We start from the raw sequence: 22,229 nt of genomic DNA on the forward strand, positions 1-22,229 counted from the left end.
TTTCAATGCTTGGATAAAACTTATTCGTCGAATAATGTATAAAACTACCATTTTAAAAACTAATTGCCCGTATTTCACAGTGTACGTGACATTTTAATATTATCGTGTAATACTTTATTGGACGGATAAGTTTTATCCCAGCATTGAAAAATCGGCCCTTAGAAGTTTAACAATATTATGAATAGTATAAGATTGCGATCAACAGCTGATAATTTATCATTGCATATACATATTTATATGTTCAAACTTATTTATTTTTCTTCACTAGCATCAGAACAACTAATAATTGTGTAACATTTTATGTTAGGTACATTAAAACACGTTTAAATTCTTACTAAGGTTAAACATTTTTCGAAAATTAAGTCGAAAATATGAACCGAAACTATGTACATACATTTCCATCTGTCATATTCTATATCATATTTATATGAAGACAGGACTTGAAGGGGGAATAAGACATGAGAAAATTATCAACAAAATATAAGATGTACTGAGACTGCCTTCTTCGTACAGCGGTTGAAGCATGAGCGTAGAGCCGAGGGTTCCTTGGTTCGATTCCCTGTGGAGACGGAGAAAAATGTCTCCACCGGGAATCTCGGGAGGTCTGGCAGGACACAGAAGGCTGATCAACTACTTGTTCCTAAAGAATATCGATCAGTGAAACAGATCTATAATGCATCTGCCCCTTACCCCACTAGGGGACATGGGACTTCACTTTTAAATATGACTAAATAGCTCTTTAAATTTATAAGAAGGTAAACACAAATACGAAATCATTAGTTATTCTTATGCTTTTCTCTAATGAAGTTTTGATTGTAACGATTTTATATATTTTAAACAAATCTTCAAATCATACTAAAACAAACACTACATTAACAAATGTTTGTATATTTATTTCTCCTTATTGCTAAATGTATTTTGATGAAGTTTAACATAGAGTACGTTTCAATGATATATGTACTTATTCTCTATGCATATAATGAGAAATATCGATAATATATTGATTTAATAATGTTATTTAAATTAAAAACAGCGAATTAAATTAACATTTTTATCTTATTGTATACGTTATATTTGGACGACCTTTGTCTTAAAATCTCTAATAACAAATACAATACTTATGTATACATTAAATATACAATTATATACTTACATTGTTATCAAGCAGATTTACTCAAAAAATGATTCCGAAAATAAACATAATTATTAGAAAACTGTATTCATTTCTGTACATAGTTTATAACATGTTTATTGAAGTACATATCTATAAAAAAACATTTTTTGAAGTGAAACTTCTTTAGGCGCGTTGAGAGTAAAATTTCATAGCGTCACGTCATGGAGCAAGGCGACGATTTTGTAATCTTTGAACCTTGCCAAAGAAGTTTCACTCCTGACACGTGTACTCGGCACACACGCATTTTTAATATTATTACGTCATTTGGTATATGTTTCAAATTAAAATGTTATATATTCTTTCAAGGGTAACATTTATAAATTGAAGATTGTCTCGTATACATTTACTGAACATTTAATAAATACTGAATTATGAAAAAAACATTAAAGCCAAATTATGATATTATATTTTATCACAACGCACGCAATCATCTTTTTCTGTTGAGTTTCAATATTAAAAATTACGTACATTATTAACATTAAAATTATAAATTTATTAGTAATTTAAAATTCTCTTCTATTATGAAAATCAATAGAGATTTTACTGTATTTTTTAGTTTATTTTAGTCATAACAATCAGGACTAAAGAAAGTAGTGTTCAAATCGTAATTAAAAATAGTCAAAAACATATATTGATGTAGCTTAGATCATTAAGTAATGGATGGAGTACGCTGGCAAATGTTCTAACTAAACTTTCTGCTGATTTTGGTGCGGGGAGGGCAACTCACACTATTGAAACACAATCACACATTCACAAAAATAATTTATGTCACGAAAGTCGTAAAAATTTACGACCTTTTAAGCGACGAGTTTTTAAATTCAACTCTATCCCTAAGTTCATAAAGATTAAATTTGTATTTCATTCCAAGTTGTCTCGTGGGGAGTGTGGTTCAATATCGCGTTCTAAATTCAACTTTATAACTTAGATCATAAAGATTAAATTTGTATTTCTTTAAAAGATAGTCTCGTAAGGAATGCGGTTCATTATCGCGTTTAAAATTCAACTTTCTCTCTTAGTAGATAAAGATTAAATTTGTATATTTTCTTTCCATGATAGTCTCGTCTCTTTCTCTCTCGAAACATGACTCGATTATTTGTCTTGATCATATCGCTAAACGATACATCGACGATTATTAGAAATTGCATTTAATTAGAAATGTACGTTAAAAAATAAAAAAATATACACAAATTAAAGGTTATTCCATCTTTTTTAATATTCGACATGTTTGAATTGCTTCTGCAAGACTTGACAGTGCAAAACGGCATTTTTAGCGGAGCACTCGCAGACGTCCTTTCGATGTTTTACGAATACGCAGAGTGTTTGTAATCGATTACGCAAGTAGTTTTTATGAAAGCATAAGATTTTTCGATTCGAATAATCTTATACCTCAGCAAAAGGGGAAACGCCTGCGAGTGTTATCCATTACTTAATGATCTAAGTGATGTAGTTATTTTAGTCCTCCTTTGTTGACGATTAAATAATAATTATTAGTAATAAACAATATAGGAAATGACCTTAAATATTTATTAAAATAATGAATTATGCATAATATGTTTTATACATTAATTATTATATGCAATTAGTTCAAACAATGACAACATAATATATTGCAATGATTGTTTCTTCTAAAATGTTCCAGAATAACATAAATAGGCAATCCCATTGACACTTAGTACATTTTTAATTTTTATATCATACGTCTTACATATTGATTATTTTGCTTTATATGAAAATGATGCCTCGAATAAACACTCTACTAAAAGTACTCTTATAGGATTACCTGGGAGGGAAAAGAAAATTATAAACTTAACAGAACTTAGCAGTGTAAAAGGAAAAGAAATTCCTTTTTTGTTGTATTGTTTCATTCATAATGCATTTGATTGCTATAAAACTAAAAATTAATTTAAATAACACTTAAAATAACTGTAGACATGTCTTTAAATATGGTAATTGCCTCACAATGTTCAAGTAACAAATGAAGGTAGCAAATATTATATCAGTCTCTTTCTTTCGTTATGAAAAATATGAGACGGGTAATATTTAGCTTTAGAGTACATGTCGCTTGAACATTTCGAAGTTTAAGGATTTAAAAATAATAATTTGATGAAGATTATTTATATTTTACTAGAATATAGAATAGACCTGTATAATGCCGCTAATTAAGGCAGATAATAATCATACTTACTCATTATTTAGTAACAGAGGTCTTATACTATGGTATCCAACTAAGAATAAGACTTTTCATGTGTCACTTGAAAAATCCGATTCATCTTTTTGCAAATAGTTGAAGTTTTATTTTATCTTTAAGCCCCGGGCTTAAATCACATTTAAATGTCAAGTTATTGCAAAGCTAATAATAATAATTGGTTTGAATTAACATATATGACGTCACAATATGTCGCTAAGTAGATCCTATTCTTAGTTGAATAGCATAGTTAACAATTAATTATACATTTTACACATTATTGATGCTATCTAAATGACTGTGATACAAAATAACAGCTTATACATTTTTACATTGCAAAACACATAAAAACATTTCGGCAAGAAATTTATCCATTTGTTAATTATAATTAAAAATTAATATAATAAACAGAAAATTAAAGCAAGATTCAATATAACCCGCCCAGGTATCATTTATAATCCATTGATCTATAATTAAACTAGACTCACAATCACGTTCAAAAAATTGTCCAGAGCATAACTCTGCTAACGCGTTTATCAGGCAGAGTTTTCTCATGAACGTAAACAAACGACTTTGAACATTACTACCTCGAAATAAGGTGTTCTTTTGTATAATTTTTTTTCTCTCTTCTCGCACATAACCGCCTTTTAATATGCAATTGTGAGTCTAATTATGTATTTATAGAACATCAATGTATATTACAGATCAGAGCATTATCTATATCTACTAGACGTCGTACCGCGGTGCGGCGCGAAGCACGCACGCTCTAACGTCGCGATGTAGTTATTGGAAACGCGCATATCTGAAATTTGTAATACAAAGTTATTAATACATAAGGTTTGTTGTTACATTACTACACGTTTTAATTTAGGATACATACTAGACATACTGTACATTTACGGTGGGATAAATGTATATAACATCTGTTTCACTGACCGAATTTCTTTAATGGTCAACAAGGCAGTACCTCACTCAAAATATACATATCGCGTTGCAGTGATCGTCCTATACATTTGCTTAATTGCAGCTTACAGTACACTCTCGAAATATACCCCGATACCATAAGAAGTATATTAAAGGTTTTCATTTCTAAAATTACTTTGATACCCTTGAATGCTAATATAAACATCTATTACTGGTCGACCAAGAATTCACTGCTAAAAAATATAAATCCAATATAATTTTATGATCAATTGGATATTTTGGCCATGACGTACATCCATCATAAGTATTCCTTTGTATAAAATGTTGAACATCTTGTTGATATTAAATCAATAAAAATTTATAGGCAAATAAATGCGGAATAGGTCTGTTTTAACATCAGGTTAGATATAATATTATGATGGATATATTATTGATTTAGTAACTGTATTTTTGCCTGCCACTAAACTCAACAGTTAAAGACCACAAGGCTATCTTTTATGACTACATATTACTTTGTAGGTAATACCCTAGTCTTGCCTTGCATTGCAGTGGGTTGGGGCATTTTGTCATTTTCCAATTACATATCTACGACACTACGATAACCACACCACAGCTGCTGTAATTCTTCGTTGTAGGAGGGTTAAATTATTACGCCACTGGACCTATAGCTTCAATCCTAACCAATCCAGGCACTCACCTGCGCTGTCTCGGGCGCTACGACTGGAACATATCATCATGCGCCCTAGAGAGGGCGCACGAGCCGCTTCAGGGAGCTGTCCACTCTCCAGCCATGTGTCATCAACTCATTGTAGGAGGGCTAAGTTATGTGGCATTTTGTAAACTTACCACTATATATTGACGCCTCTGGATCCGTTTCTCCAATTCCGACCCAACTATTCATAGCTGCAACTAACCTGACCAAATTCTCTCACCTGCGCTGTCTCGGGCGCTACAACTGGAATAGATCATCGTGTGCCCTTTCGTGTCGCTTCAGGGAGCTATCCACCCTCCGGCCGTGTGTCAACGCCGAGGGCGGCGGCGGTAGAGGCGGCGGGATCACCTCATTGTATGAGGTAGATGCACCCATGGACGCAGACTGCCGTAAACGTGCGGTCGGTCTGTGTCGGACGAAGTCATCTTCGAAACCTTTGACGAAGCTGGAATGTGAAATCAGTAGGTTAATAAAGGTTTACAAAGCTGGATATTTATAAGGGGATAGCAATAGACAGGAAGATGCTGTCCCTATAGAGTATAGGATAATCGACAGACAGACGCGACTGGATGGCAGTTTATGATTAAATAAATTTGGGTTGTATTATCTATTTATATACTATCCTATACTTTCTAAAGATGCTGTTTAAAATTATTTATTTCTAATTTATTTATTTTTTAGGTTTTAAGGTTATCTCTCTTGATAACTATATAAGAATCTCATTATGATTGCACTTGCGTATCCTACGAAGTGAAAATACGTCACTTGATTCCATGGTATGTTGCCAAGATTAGGCAACAGTAATTTTTAAGTCGAGAGCCAAAATTCTTGTAATGTAAAAGTGAAACAGCTATGCTCTTTACCTTTAGACTTTAGTCTTTCAATATCTTGTAAGTAGTTATTCCCTAAATATTCCAATTTGTAATATGTATATAAGATAAAGACTGGAAACTTCCTACAGGAACAGGAAGGGTTCTTGTAAGAAATTTCCTTTAATTTATTAATTTTGTTTACAATTTTTATATTGCGTTGTATCAGATCTTGGTACAGAATAATCTTTATGGACTCTAAAGAATGTTTAATGTAACTAAGCCATACATTCGTCATGTAAAATTTGCGAGACGACTAATCTTATCTATCGCTATGTAATCTCTTTTAAATGTCATAACAAATTTATCAAGGATTTATTCAAATTAAGGGTATCAAGCCAGGTTAATGACCGAAAATTAGGTTAGACTCGTCGGTCATTTAAAATTAAACTTATTTTAATCACTAAATCCATTAAGTTAGTGCATCAGGAAATCTTATATATAAAAATGAATCGCGAAATGTGTTGGTAAGCGCATAACTCGAGAACGGCTGAACCGATTTCGATAATTCTTTTTTTATTATATTCCTTGAAGTACGAGGATGGTTCTTATGTAGAGAAAACGTAAATATGTACCACGGGCGAAGCCGGGGCGGACCGCTAGTATCCTATAAAATGAACATTTAATCCTTGTCCAATATTCTTGGTTGAATGTTACGTCAAAAGCTACAGTATGCAGATGTTTCACAGTAAATCTTATAATATAAAAATGAATCCCAAAATGTGTTGGTAAGCGCATAACTTGAGAACGGCTGAACCGATTTCGTTAATTCTTTTTTTATTATATTCCTTGAAGTACGAGGATGGTTCTTACGTAGAGAAAACGTAAATATGTACCACGGGCGAAGCCGGGGCGGACTGCTAGTTAGAGATAAACACGTATGCGATAACTCGTCAATGTGCGTCAATTATCTAACATAGTTCCATATGTTATAAAACCGAAAATATGTAAAGATGTTAATTCAAAAGATTTTAAGCCTTCTTTAAGCAAAAATCTTAAAGAATAAGATCTGAAATAAAATGTAGGTAACTTTTTATTTGGCTATATTGAGGACAAAACTGCGAGCTGAAGACGAGAATAATATATCTACAAGCTATACGGAGGAATACTTTTAATCGAATTTTAAATCATATTTGAACGCATTCTGTATTTTTGTTTTATTGAACTTAACATAGAGCTTATGTCGGATCGAAGTTAAATAAAATACAATATACTATCGCAACAAGAGCCTAGAAGTAGGTCACTAAGTCCGACTTCCAGGAGATGGTCCTTATAAACAAGTATCTCCGTTAGTGGCCAATTATATTGCATGATCCTGATATTACTACGCCGTACTGAGATATTACAGAACATCAAATCCTACTTATATTATAAATGCGAAAGTTTTTTGGATACTCATTCAAGGCAATCATTCAATTCATTCATCATACATAACCTATATATATAGCAGAATAACACAGGAGATTTAAAGAAATACTTCATTCTGCCCAACTAGTCTCACATTTGAATAACACAATGCCAGACATCAAACACAGGGGCAGAGGTTCTAGAGTCGTATTCGCCTGCATGACTAACCAAGCAATTTATAACACAAAGGCAAAATGTGAAATGAAACCAAAAAGAAGAAGAAACACGTCACAAAGCAGTCTTTATCACAGAGACAAGATATTTATCCAAGTCAAGACAGAGTAACACATCCTACAAATTCTAAATTACAGGATTCACTGCTCAAATAAAACTTCCTATTTAGATTGAGCGGTTTCGTTTAGAAGGTGGGTTCTCTAATGCTAGGCGTCCACTAGGCGGATCGGGCCGGGCCGCATCGCAACGCAAAAATACGCCGGCCTATGTTTTGTATGAAATATCGTCCATTAGCGAGGGATCGGGTCGGGGCGGGCCGCAACGCATTGGCGGATATCGCTTCGCAGGCGGATTTCTGCCGGCGGTGCGCTGCGGCCCGGCCCGCCCCGACCCGTCTAGTGGACGCAGGCAGGCGGATGTGAGCGGCGAGCGTCTGTTAGATAAAATCCGCCTAGGCGGTCCGCCGCGCCCCGTACAGGTGGACGCAGGAGCAAACAGCGCGTCCATTAGAGACGGCCCGTTGCGATGCGACCCGCCCCGATCCGTCTCTAATGGACGCCTAGCATTATAGAATGCAATCATAACACTTCTACATATTTTAGTATGTAGGAGACAACGTTTGATTAATATCCTTGTTATGTAACCTCTTTTTACACCACTATGAGTCATCGGTCAGGTATATGTGAACCGTGAGGCACACCCTCTTCTAACAAAGCTAGTTTGCAAGACAGTCTAGACTCTAGACTGTAGGTCAAATGTAAACAATAACATGTATGGAGCTACTGGCTGGATACCGCGCGTTTTACTAGCGTGGTAGGATAAAAGTAGCCTGTGTGCCTATCCAGAGCGCGGGAGCGTTATATATCTCTGTACCAAATTTCATAGATTCGCTATTTATGCGTGCAGGCTTAAGAATAATTCAAACATTCTTACCAACTGTCGCGCTTATAATGTTAGTTCGAAGAGAGATTAAATTTATTCTATTTGATTTTAAATTTAAAAGATTCAAGATATCTTTTAACTGGATTTAGTTTAAGAATCCTTTACCGTTTGATTAAATTTAAACTATCAATTTGATAATATCTCAGGATAACTGTCTTAGTAAACCAACGAGTTATAATATAACGATCGATTTTTATTTATACTCCGATAGGTAGAGTTCTAATATAAAAGAAAATGTAAAATATAATATGTGCGAAACCTAATTATTATAAGTGGGACACTCAATATTCGACGGCGCCTATGAAATTAATTAATCATAGATGACCGAAATAAAAACTACCTACCCTCATAATTTAAAAACTTTACCAGCTATCATTTGTGTCATTAAACAGAATATAATATATGTCGGGAGAAGGGGCCCAAAGGCTATTTTTAAAAAGAGTGACGTCAGCAATTCCGACGTCACCATCATCAGGGCAGACGCTCATACTCGAAGTAGAACGCCTGTTGGTATTTTACTGCCCTTTTTATCCACGTCGAAATTATAGAGAGAGCTCCGTACACTCCGACGGCCGGCGAGTGAATGTGCTCTGTGCCGTCGGTCGCTCGTATTTAAAGCAAACAATGACTCACAAGAATTAGTTTGAGTGTTGCCACTCGAATTTTTACAATGAATTTTCATCAGTTTTAACAAACATTAATTATTTCGTTAATTTAATTATTTCATTAGTGGTTGATTAATGAATCAACCACTTATTTAAAAAGATCAAAGTAAACTTTAGCTAGTTATAATTATTTAGTAGTTTGAGGGTAGTCGTTTATCGTCGTTGCGCCGACACGGCCATACTGACAGGCGGTGCGCGCTCTGCACCAGCCTCGTTGTAAATGTCTCGTTGTAAAAGCAGGTCACTAATGCGCTGGACTGACCAAGTGAAATCTGCTATAGGAATTTGTGTATCAGACTGCACCAGACAGTCTAGTAACAGGAAGACATGGCGGGAGATCGTGCGGAAAGCTGTGTCCGCCTCCACTACCAATGTGGATGTCTCAACGTGACCACGACCACTCTGCCAAGAGTGAATCGACAAAGAAGAAGAGAACGATTCTCGGCGTATTTTGTGTCGGTTCTCTGAGAGTCTCGAAGGTTCTCGTAGATTTCTCGGAGGTTCTCGTAGATTTCTCGGAGGTTCTCGTAGATTTATGCTTATCACAAAGAGAGGCGCAGCTCAGATAACACACACAATTCCTTCGATGAACTACACTCCCGTTACAATAATCCACGTAACAAACTTTTACTTTACACAACGCACGAAAAAACACAAACGCCAGTATGCCGTTACAAAACTACGTAAACGTTAACATTTAAAAAGAGAGAGCTTGAATTCTATCCCACTTCTGATGTCGGGAGAAGGGGCCCAAAGGCTATTTTTAAAAAGAGTGACGTCAGCAATTCCGACGTCACCATCATCAGGGCAGACGCTCATACTCGAAGTAGAACGCCTGTTGGTATTTTACTGCCCTTTTTATCCACGTCGAAATTATAGAGAGAGCTCCGTACGCTCCGACGGCCGGCGAGTGAATGTGCTCTGTGCCGTCGGTCGCTCGTATTTAAAGCAAACAATGACTCACAAGAATTAGTTTGAGTGTTGCCACTCGAATTTTTACAATGAATTTTCATCAGTTTTAACAAACATTAATTATTTCGTTAATTTAATTATTTCATTAGTGGTTGATTAATGAATCAACCACTTATTTAAAAAGATCAAAGTAAACTTTAGCTAGTTATAATTATTTAGTAGTTTGAGGGTAGTCGTTTATCGTCGTTGCGCCGACATATATGTAGTAAGTGGACGGCCCATGGACGGCCAGATATTTATTTTTCTAAAATAGCACTAGGAATCAAATTCCTCCCTCTCTATCATAAACTCCTATTATAGATTTTAACCGATACCTACCTTTCTAATTTCTAACTTTACAAATATTATCTTTTTCGATATCAGATTTACAAAAAATATTTACTAATCCAGTCTGTAGGTATTTATGCTCTACAAAAGGTGGCGTAGAAAATGTTTTGAAACGATATTGTTTAGGTATGAAAGGTTAATCAAAATCCAAGTTTTCGACCTTGACGGACCCAGGCGCTAGCCGCCATCTTGAATTAAAGGTGCTAAAATTAGGTATATTTTAAATAACTTCTCAATTGTTTACTAAATCACAAAAGTGTCTAGGAGGGGTTCAAAGAAGACAAAATTACCTACATTTTTTCATACATGATTATTCTGTAAGTCTTAAAGGTAAAAAGTTACAAGCGACGGAAATAATAATATTTACAGAAATCATATAATTTTAATTTTGTTTAAAAATTTTAGCACCTTTAAATCAAGATGGCGGCTAACGCCTGGGTCCGTCAAGGTCGAAAACTTGGATTTTTATTAACCTTTCATACCTAAACAATATCGTTTCAAAACATTTTCTACGCCACCTTTTGTAGAGCATAAATACCTACAGACTGGATTAGTAAATATTTTTTGTAAATCTGATATCGAAAAAGATAATATTTGTAAAGTTAGAAATTTGTAGAGCCTTTTGTAGAGCAGAGGCTTTTACATTTCCCCCACAGACTGGACTATACGTAATTATCTTGGTAATCTCATTATTTAGGCCGATCTTTTTTGCTTAGTGTAGGGACACACATATGCCAATTCGCTGATCGAACTTTATTATTTGGGCAACCTTGGGGGCAGCAGCACTACTCAACACTTAGCAATAGCCGAAAACGTATCTTGTGCGTACAAAATATTCCATGATAAATAAGAATACCAACCACATAATACATATACACCATCTATATACAAGTGGTTATAAACTGTTCGTCCACTGCTTAAAAAGCTTTATGACCGCAATAAAGGATTATGATATGAACAGACCTTATGTTTGTGGGTGTTGACAATCACACTAGGATCGCGTATCTGTAGATAAGATACAACCTAGCGACTCATTTTGTTCAAAATGTAAAAAATAGATCTAAATACATTTTTATGGGTCATTAATTTATCATTTAAATTCATGCAAAAAAAATACATACATTAGCTATACATATAAGTTTTAACTAAACAAGATCACAATTCGTACAAAGACGGGAGTATTTATTTATAGTCATAACCAAATTGAATCAGTATGACAATTGGTTAGTCAGAACGTTATAGTGCTAAGCCAATTTAAACTTTGTTACTATATTAAAAAGTTAATATTGCTCTGCAAACTCGCACTAACAAAGTATGCATATTTTCAAACAAGTTCATAAAACAGCCAAAACTCGGTATCGTGTTGTAAAAACATTTTTCATTTAACAAGTAGTGTGTCATAGACACAACAATTAGAACTGTAACCTTGAATTATGTTACAATTTCTGTAAATAATATGATATATACAGTCGGCATATTCGCGATAAAATTTTCCGTAAAAAGGTTATAAAATCAGTGTTATACATATTATATCAATATTAATTATTTTTATTTCAGGAATATTTCAGGACAATTTTCACACACGGCACGATCTGATCCCATACTAAGCTTTCGCTTGTGTTATGAAAACCAGACGGCTGATAAACACACATATATAATTTTTAAATAAATACTTAACACACAGACACAGAGCAAACATCTATGTTCATCACACAAATATTTGCCCCGGGTGGGAATCGAACCCACGACCTCTGGCTTGGAACTTGGAAGTCAGGGCCACTACCAACCAAGCCAACCGATCAGTCAATATATAATAGATGTTTATATTAATATTGATACAGATGAAGAACTTACAAGTAAATATTATATTTACAACGGATATTGCGAATTCCAATTTGGTGCCCGCCTGTACTTTCGACTTTTGACGTCTGACTAACATGCAAGATTTCACTTCGGTTCCATACAAAAATAATTCAAACTTCAAATCTTTTCAAAATATGTATTCATTTGAACAACATATGTGACGCATTTTTAATCAGTGCCATTAGTCTTAACGATATCAACAACTCCATTAAGACGCACTTACAACTTTTAATATATCAATTCCTCATAACTTTTTGTCATATCTGCATATTGAAACAGATTACATTGCGACAGATAAACTAGCTTTACTGCAGCCATGTCAATATTTATTACAACGCACAAAATTTCTTTCATTTATTTGTGTTTTATGTTGATATCAGCATACCTTCGCGGATATTAAATTTTACAAAAATAAAAATGTTTTATTGCTACGTTGCTGACGGTACCGTCAGTCGAAAGCTCTGGAGAGTCTTTTAGTCGGAAAGTGTTACCCACCCACGGTCAAGTGTTATTCATAACGTAGTATTATTATGTTTGAAAGACTTGAAATGTTATTGTTATTGTATTACATCAGCTTTTAACTTGGATATGAACTGGAGGTGAATTTTATTGAGATATGAGAAGAGAAATATGTTTTGAATGCTAAAATTCATAATCTTTAACCGACTCACATAAAAATTCTTACATCTGGCATATTTTATTATTATCTCTTTAACTCGGTTCTCAAGCGGTTTTGATATTCCCTAATAGCCTGAAATAAATTAAGACCACTCACAACGAAAAAATAATCTTATATATAAAAATGAATCGCAAAATGTGTTGGTAAGCGCATAACTCGAGAACGGCTGAACCGATTTCGATAATTATTTTTTTATTATATTCCTTGAAGTACGAGGATGGTTCTTATGTAGAGAAAACGTAAATATGTACCACGGGCGAAGCCGGGGCGGACCGCTAGTTTATTATAAAAATCCCAAAATTATATGATATGAACATTGGCGTATAATGAATATGAATCATATTTAAGTACCTACATACTATGCTTATTGAAGTTGCAATATTAATAATACAGGTTTTTTTTTGTTAATTATAATGTACCTCTTGTATCTACAAACTCCATATTTGACGCAGTTAAAAAAATTTGCAATCAAAACAGCCACACGTCACAACACACAGATAGTATATTATATTAAATATTTTTGTCCATAATGTAACTAATTAATACATAAGTGCGCAGTTAACTGGCGTAGGTATATCTGATAATAATTACGTCTAATTATTACGTTACACTCACTCGTATGAAAAATCGTATTATTTTTCATTACTCGATATTGGAATCGTGATGAAATCTTGCTGTATTAATATTTCTATGGAAACGAATTGTAGAAAACGTAAATGTTTAAAAATTAATTATTCATAGATAGATTTAAATTTTTATTTTATGTCTAAATAATAAAATATGCATACAATTAAAATGTAAATCTGCCTTAATATTAGCATATTTAATATTTATCGATATACCTAATCTATACATATAATAAAATCGTAGGAAAGTCAAAACTGTACATTGAATATTTTTTTAAAAGAATACATAATCCATGATCTATAATCGATATAGAAGCCAAAAATATAGTTTTTAGAATTTTTGTCTGTTTGTCTGTTTGTCTGTTTGTCTGTTTGTCTGTTTGTCTGTATGTTTGTCCGAGCTAATCTCGAAAAGTACTGCATAGATTGACTTCAAATTTTGCATGAATATTACTAACAGGTGGTGTGAGGTTTTTTTAAACATATTATCATGCTATCACCTCCGGGGGAGGAGCTGTGAACCTTTACTTTTCTTACGTATTCCGTGAACTACGACAGCGTACAATCTAAAGACTCATGTTTAAATGTTGTTTTTGAGTAAGCCATGCTATTATCTAGCTTTACACTATAAAAACTACGTCATTTACGTAATTTGGGCAGAGAAACTGTTTAATGAATCTTAGTACTATAAAGACAAATTTGATTCAGCGCCATCTATGAGATTTCGTAAAAATCAAATCAATTTACATGTTAACACTACTGAACACAATGTTAAAAATTAATAATTTAAATATAATTATGTTATTTATTTATTTAACTCTTTAACCCATAATAAATCTTCCCTTCCCTATAAGGTGCGCTTATATAATTCGTGTGAATATACTACATTTTTAAAAGTGATGGTAGATGTATATTATTTTAAGTCAAACTAGACACCATTACAGTTAATCTAATATTGATTGTGTTCATTGGTTACATTTTTAAAAATCTTCGTGTTTTAATAATTCGATCACGAGGCGGGACTCTAATACAAAAAGGTTAGTTCGTTGATAATTATTATTCCTTCATCATTTACATGTTGTTAGTAAAAATATACTTTGACTGTTAATACTTTTGTTCAGTATTTATCTGTATGATTATTGCTTGGTAATTAATATATTTTCATGTCGTATACCTAATTATAAACATAAGTGTGATGTGAAACTAGCTGGATTTATTTTTACACACTCATAGTCTTATATTTTGTGTTAATGTTAAAATAGTATTAATAGTGTAAATCATAATATTTTTTCAAAGTTAAAAATATTTCCTTTTTTCTGATGGTGTTGCCATCGAATTAAACGGCGCTGTCGTTTCGTTCACAAAAAGTCATGTTATTAGGACCGAATATGTAGCCGCCTCAACTTACGGAAACGAGAGTAACCTGCGTTGTCTGTTAGTTATTATATAGTCGAATTTAACGTTACATGGAAATTGGAATCTAAATATATGTATACCTACTTATATTAAATCTGTAGAAGTCAATTCTGCACATGAAATATATTTCCTAAATAACTATCACGAGGTGATTAGAGATCAACATCGACGTCAAAAATGTTTGTCCGTCTGTCTATCTGTATAACCGTTATAGAAACAAAAACTACTCGACGGATTTAAACGAAACTTGGTACAATTATTTTTCATATTCGTGAGCAGAGCAGCAACTCCATTTTTAAGCTTTCGTCGCGTGGTTAAAGCTACACAGAAATCAAGTATGAAAGAAATGTTCTGTTATATTTCTGTTATATAAAAAATATCTCCCGACATCATAAATGTCTATCTTTTATGGTTGAGCTTAGCTTTCTGATTATATTTGTCTACTAGCTGTCCCCGCGACTTCGTTCGCGTGGAATAGTGACTATGGGACCTATGACCATGGGCTCAGGGTGGGGCAACAATAAAAAATCATTTTTATTTTCATGCTCCCACTCCCGCGCCCACTCGCACTCCCACGCCATATGCCACGTTCAGTCCCAATCCCACGCCCACGCCCACTCCCCTTCACAATTAGTACCTACCAGATCAAAGCCAGGGTAAGCGCCCCACCCAGCCCCACCGTGGCTACGCCCATGCTGAATTACTATTTAACATACAATTTTTGACTAAATACGTACAACCATACTGTACTGTTGTACTACCATAAATAATTAAAAGAATTGTTATTAAAATTTCTTACTAAACTGAGCTAAAAAACTTACGTACCAAATTATTAAAGAAAATCAAGAAATGAAATGCCTAACCTATACCAAATAGTTACTACATATTGTAATTAAAAATTATGATTAGTATATAATATCGAAAATCAAAAAAGAAATGCCTAACTAATTCTACGTAAAAATTCTTTTAAATTATGTCATATTATTTTTTAGGAACCAGGGGGGGGGAGAGGAGCAAATTCTATTTCCTTCCTTTCTTAAACGGATGTTTTTAATAATCTATGGTGTAGCCAGTAGCCACTGATCAGCTTAATCGATACTCAGTTTTTATCAAATCCAGAAACAAATCCAAATTAGATCTTTCCTGTCTCACGCACGTAACTAAAGGCTGAAGAGAGAGAGAGAGCACGTAACTAAACCGTTTAGACGAAGAAAAGTGTATAGAAAAAGGAATAAATAATTTCATAAACTTCCCGACGATCTTTAAAAATAAATTATAACTTTAATTTTTTTCATTCCCACTTTTACCCCTATGTAGGTATAATAAGTGGATGAACCAATTTTGATACACTTTATCTAAGAACCAGCGTCGGAAAATATTCTGCCTAACAAAAAAAACCGCATCTAATTCGGTTTACCTGTTAGCCAGCTACGGTGCCATAGACAGACACACACACACACACAGAAATACATAGCGGTCAAACACATAACACCAGTCTTTTTGCGTCGGGGGTTAAAAATATAATACGACATAATTTAAAGGACATTTTATGTGGAAAATTTACCTATACACCAGGGTAGATAATTTTTGAAACAAAAAAAAAATCGCAGTAGGATGAAACCCATTAGAAAAGGATATGATAAAAATGTAAGGAAAAATAAATTACGGTCAATCGGAGTTCGGGAAGTGGGAGGGGGGGAGCTTTTAAGAGAAAAAAATGGTTTCTCTCGATTTCTCGATAATAATAACACCTGCTAATTTTTTTCTACATATTTTAATTGTACAGACATCACTTTTCCACAATTTTATTATATGTATTGATGATGATGATTGAGATTATAACACTCTTAGTCCGTTAATTTTTATTCACCCGCATCAGTGCCACCTAAAAAATCTTTATATATCGAAATTCGAGCAGAGTTAAGAAAATGAGAAAAAAGAGTTCTCAAGGATCGTTAGAGATAAGAGGCTTACTATTGACCGAAAACAACATGTGTTATGCCGAACCTGAAACCGCTTCACAACGAGAATTGCGGCTCACACTGACCGCGAACGGCATGTACTATCCTGTGAGACCGAAACCTTCACTGAGGGTATATATAACGTCTCACAGCTGATCGCAAATGGTATATTGTACTATCCCGTGAGACCGAAACCCTCACTGAGAGGGAATTACGTCTCACAGCTGATCACGATCGTCATATTTTATCTCGAGAATTCTGAAACTTTTACTCAATATGAAGACCGTTTGACAAATAATAGGGTGCACCATAATATTATTCGATCCCTCGAAGATGAACATGAGCATAAGCAATGACTAGAGTAGGGACGCGAATATTACCATTATTTGAGACAAGAACGATTAATAAGTTTGTTTAATGAAAGATTAAGAATTGAAACTATTGGTCTCTTTAAACGGACGAATAGCGAGAGGCCCGTCTTATTGCAGACAGATTTCGACATAGTCTTAATGACTTAGAGGTAAACATAGAAGATCAATCTACAAATTCGGTGGTGTGGTCCGACAAAATAATATAAAAGTGGGTTTGCTTATAACCTCACAATTGATTACAGATCATCTTCTGTATAGGCGATATTAACGTAGTATGTTCTTTTTGTAATGCTTTAAAGTGGAGTAAGGAGTCGGCTTTCGTTTGAAGATACGCCGGAACCTTTGAAATCACTACTTTTAAGTTTTAGAGGAACATGTGCAATCTAAACAGTTCTTAGACAATATTAGCTCTTATAGTATTGCGTTTTAAATGATCCTTTGGTGCTCAACAATTATTAGATGCTCCTTTCATTCTTACTTTTAAGATACAAGGTCAAGTTTATCATTTGATAGGATCCCTTTTGCCTGAAGGCCAACCTAAGTTTCTTTAAATATATTTTGTATTCGACTACGACGAATAATCGAATACAAGAAATCAATATTTCTCGAATTTAAAACTGAACTCATTTCACAATTTTAGAACATGTTAATTCATCAGGTTAATCCGTATATATGCGTTTTAAATCGACATTAGAAGCTTTTCCTCAAGATGGTGATATTAATATAAAATTGGTATAAATGCCGATAGACGGAAGTCTATCAGCACTCAGGAATTCCCTGAGCGTGTTATAACGCCCAGGCCGCAGTATTACAATTTTTCCTACAGTAGGGCGACGAATGTATTTTCGCATAGCAACGGAGGGGAACTCGTGGGGGGTAAAGTGACGCGGGCCACGTACCACAAACATGTTTAGTATGTGGTACCGAGCGCGAAAGAAAGTCATCGTGTTTTTAGTAAAGTTACTATGTAAACTAACGTAATTTATTACTAAGGTACATATTCTATAATGGTGCGCTCAAACTGTTAATCTACATTTAATTTAGATTATTATTTTAATTACTAAGAAATGTAGAATTTAAATCACATTCATTCATGTTTTCCTCAGATATTCGATGTCTATGATTTTCGATGATTTTAAGATTTTCTTATCAGAGAATTCAATTTTAATGTAGTTAAATTTTATAAGAGACAATTAAGAACATTCAAAAATAAAGTGTCACGTATTTTTTTTAAACGACGAATGACGAAAAACGACCGAATCGCGGACGAAGTCGCGGGCAACAGCTAGTTAGATCTATTGGTATGACGGAAACAATGATTGTTATAATATATTTAAATTTAAGATATAAATGCAGTTTTTACAGTATTTGATCAAATTATAGTTTGATAAGGTGTTTATGCAATTACGTAAATTGTGTTAATAGTTACCTACGTAGGTACTTTATCAATTATCTAAAAATATCTTGCGACAATTAGATACATAGCTACAATATTTAACTGTGCTTTTATAAATACATACTAAAATACATAGATCAAAACCTCTTTACTATAATAAGACAAATAATAAGGAAACCATGGCAATCGTTCAGGAAAACAGGAATTCTATCATTTTCCTTTTCTTGTGCATGTGCATTACGCAAAATACTTGACTCATTACTTGATTTTAATGTTTCATAACCTACTGTATAATTTAAATCAATCCATAATACACAACACGGAAGAACAATCGTTAAGACTACAATCCAACGGAAATCATTCTGCGATAAAACCCAATGCAGCGTGAAAGAAAGACACAGAGAAAAACAAAGCGCAAAAACTTCCTACCGTTAATTGACTGGTAACCTTGACAATCCTAACTCCTACCTCGTGACATTTGCTTCATAAGATGCATTCTACGATACAAGAAACTATTTAATAAACTGTATAAACCACTGAATAATTATATTATAGATTGTAACTTATAAGTAAAAGTTAAGAAAGGGTGCTATCACAACATTCCATTTTCAAAAACGGCACACTAACCAACACTCGATCCGACGTCAAAGTAAGACGGCATAATTCAACTATCGTGAGCGAAAAAGAGATATAAGAGGTATAATAATATGGCTAATTAGCCACATTTCACGTGCCACTCCCGGAGCCTAAATTTTACCTATCCTGACATCACCTCTTTACGTATTAATAATACTTTTCCAACAGATTAAAAAGGTTATACGACTTAAGACGCGGAAAATAAGAAAGGTATTTGCGCAACCGTCATGTGACTGGCTGTCGTAGAAAGTATACGAATTATAGAATGTTTAGCACGCGTTTGATGCAGTCAAATTTTATTTTAGCAAGAGGAGATTTATGTTCATATTCCAGGAACTGGGTTAGATATTTTTACATTTACATAAACACTAGTTTATGTGGATATTTATCTCCGTAGTTTAATTATATAAGGAATCTTATAAAATTTAGATAATTCTTATTATTTTTAAGAACTATATTTTTTAACGTTTCTTATTTTATATAATAAAAATTACGATACATATTATAGGTACATATATTTAATAGCAAATAAGCTAAATAAATGTTGCATTGAAAATAATTTTAATTGCATCATGCACCATTGTTATTAATTTCCTTGTAATTGATTATTTATAATATTAATGATCAACCTTAATACCTTTAAAACAATTTAAAGTTAATTATGTATTTATAAATTGTAATGTACCAAAATACTTAATAATACACATCAAAGGTTGTGTTATCATATTTGGTAAACAAATTTATCACTATGAGCTCCCAGTCATGTATTGACTCAATGATTGCTATTTTATCAAGGCTTACACTTTATTAATATTATGTTAAATAATATTCGAGTGTATATGAAAATGTGCATAACCTAATAATATATTATGACAGCCTTTCTAGAGAGTTCTGAGTAAAAAATTCTCATTTGAATTTTCATAGAGATATTTTAGAGAGTAAAATAATACATTATTTATTGCATTCATGGATTTTATTCACATTTATGAGATACTGTTATGTGTTTTAAACTACATACTTGTTCTTTCAGGATTGAATCCGGCCAAGTGATAATTTTTTTTTCTTTTTATAAAAAATTTCTCATTTATAAAGTAGCTTTCCGACCGCGGCTATGCCTGCATTTTAAAAGAAAAACCCGCATAGTCCGTTCCCTTGGGTTTTTCTGGATAAAGCCTATCCTATGTGTTAATCCGAGTTACCCTCTATATGTGAGCTAAATTTCATTGTAATCTGTTCAGTAGTATTTGTGTGAAAGAGTAACAAACATACATACACAATACACATACATTCTGACAAACTTTCACATTTATTATATTATATTAATAGGATAGGATTAGATTTGAATTACATTTTTTTAATCAGGTTTTAGATATTTTTAATCACACTGTAGTTAGAAATGATTTCATGTTTTTTATAAAGATAATATCTCCAGCACGATTCTAAATTAAATTGTTTCTTTCACAATGTTAAATAATTAATTGCTGTACAAAATGTATCAAACACATTTCAGAATGAATTAATTCAAGTGTAACATTATTCAAGCTATAAATCACTGAACACTTGAAGCAAAAGTGGCAAATGAAGTGTGAAAAAATTTGTACTTCTCTATTATTTGAGTGAAAATTGATCTGAGATGATGTAAATTAGTATTGATTTATGGTTTCAGATTTGTATTTGGTTTGAGAGAAGGTTGCTTTAGATAATCTCTATGGATATCTCTAAAAATGAATTTCTCTTGGTCACGGCATCATGCATGAGCGGCTGAACTGATTTTCTTAATTCTTTTGTTGTTGTGTTTGTTATTGCCAGGATAAGGATCTTAAGAAAAGAAAAACTTAAGATATTTGCACCAGACTTAAAAAATAATGAAAATATATATCTGATTTAAACTTTATGTGTTGACAGTCTGTGCGAGGACAATACATTGTCTGTCAGGTCAGCTAGTATAATTTATAAAGGATATAACTACTAAATTCTCAAAATCCACAATTGTTTAATTTTCATGATTTAAACAAAAACATAAATAATCACTTTAATTGTCAATTAAATGTTACTCTAAGCCTAAATTCCATATGCTTGCCATTTTGATAATGGCAAGCATTTTATTTTATATTTGTCAATGCTACGCCACAAACTCCTGCATAACAAACTACAAATGGAAGAGTTCAACAATGTCAGCATTAAAATATAATAGTTATTCTTCATAATAAGGTCATAAGTTCATATCTAATCACAAAGGAAGTTCATTGCTCTTTCAGTCATAACTGCATATAAAATACATTGAATACATACTGTAATCATAGATATATTTGAAAGTACTCACTCGCTATTTTCCTTGGTTTTTTCAACATGTTTTTTTATTGTTGCAATAGATGAGTCTAATCTGTTCAGGAAATTGTCAAATGATTCCTTTTCATCCGGGCTGCCAGGGGAGAAGTCTCGCGTGGGCATGCCCGCAATCGACGCTCGGTGGTTTGGAGGCGCTATATCAGTCACTCTCTCACCATTCTCGTAAAATGGAGAATCCTTAGTAACAGGAATCAGTAAATATTCTCTCAAGAACAAACTGTCCGATGCGAATAATCGATTCGCACGTCTTATCTTCTCCATCTAAAATAAAAAAACCAGTTCACTTCATCAAAAATTCATACAATAAACCATTTACCAACATTTATTATGATGTTCACACTTACAGTAACACCGTACTTTAGTGCAATTCCTTGTAACGTATCGCCTTTAGACATGACATGCTTGATATATTCTTCATTCCTTTTCATGTGATTGCATGTACTCCCATATTTTTTTAAGGGTCTAGCAGATTCCCGAATAGAAATTCTTTCATCAAAGAGACGATCCTCCTCCATGTTTGACGTAAACTACTGTGACAGAAATTGACATTGTCCTTGTGTCAACTGTCAAGACTCAAGAGA

The 22,229-nt window shown here is 33.3% G+C and overlaps 1 protein-coding gene and 1 long non-coding RNA gene across 2 annotated transcripts; one reads left to right on the forward strand and one right to left on the reverse strand.

Moving 5' to 3' along the window:
• The first annotated feature begins 1,684 nt into the window (after positions 1–1,684).
• On the forward strand, positions 1,685–2,809 carry LOC149480596 (uncharacterized). Its single transcript, XR_016317088.1, has 2 exons — positions 1,685–1,810; positions 2,614–2,809. It is a non-coding gene; the product is annotated as an uncharacterized LOC149480596 (long non-coding RNA).
• Positions 2,620–22,198, reverse strand: LOC149480597 (lysM and putative peptidoglycan-binding domain-containing protein 2-like). The gene is made up of 4 exons (XM_089706975.1): positions 21,993–22,198; positions 21,623–21,909; positions 5,216–5,440; positions 2,620–4,161 (listed from the first exon to the last, which is right to left on the reverse strand). Exons 1-3 carry the CDS (start codon positions 22,161–22,163, stop codon positions 5,233–5,235), a joined length of 666 nt encoding a protein of 221 aa, XP_089563101.1. The 5' UTR covers positions 22,164–22,198; the 3' UTR covers positions 2,620–4,161; positions 5,216–5,232.
• Positions 22,199–22,229: the final 31 nt, after the last annotated feature.

The sequence above is a fragment of the Colias philodice genome, chromosome 18 (assembly GCF_061535455.1).
Source record: "Colias philodice isolate Cphi_HAF_F1 chromosome 18, ilColPhil1 Martin Lab GWU primary, whole genome shotgun sequence".
Taxonomy (NCBI): domain Eukaryota; kingdom Metazoa; phylum Arthropoda; class Insecta; order Lepidoptera; family Pieridae; genus Colias; species Colias philodice.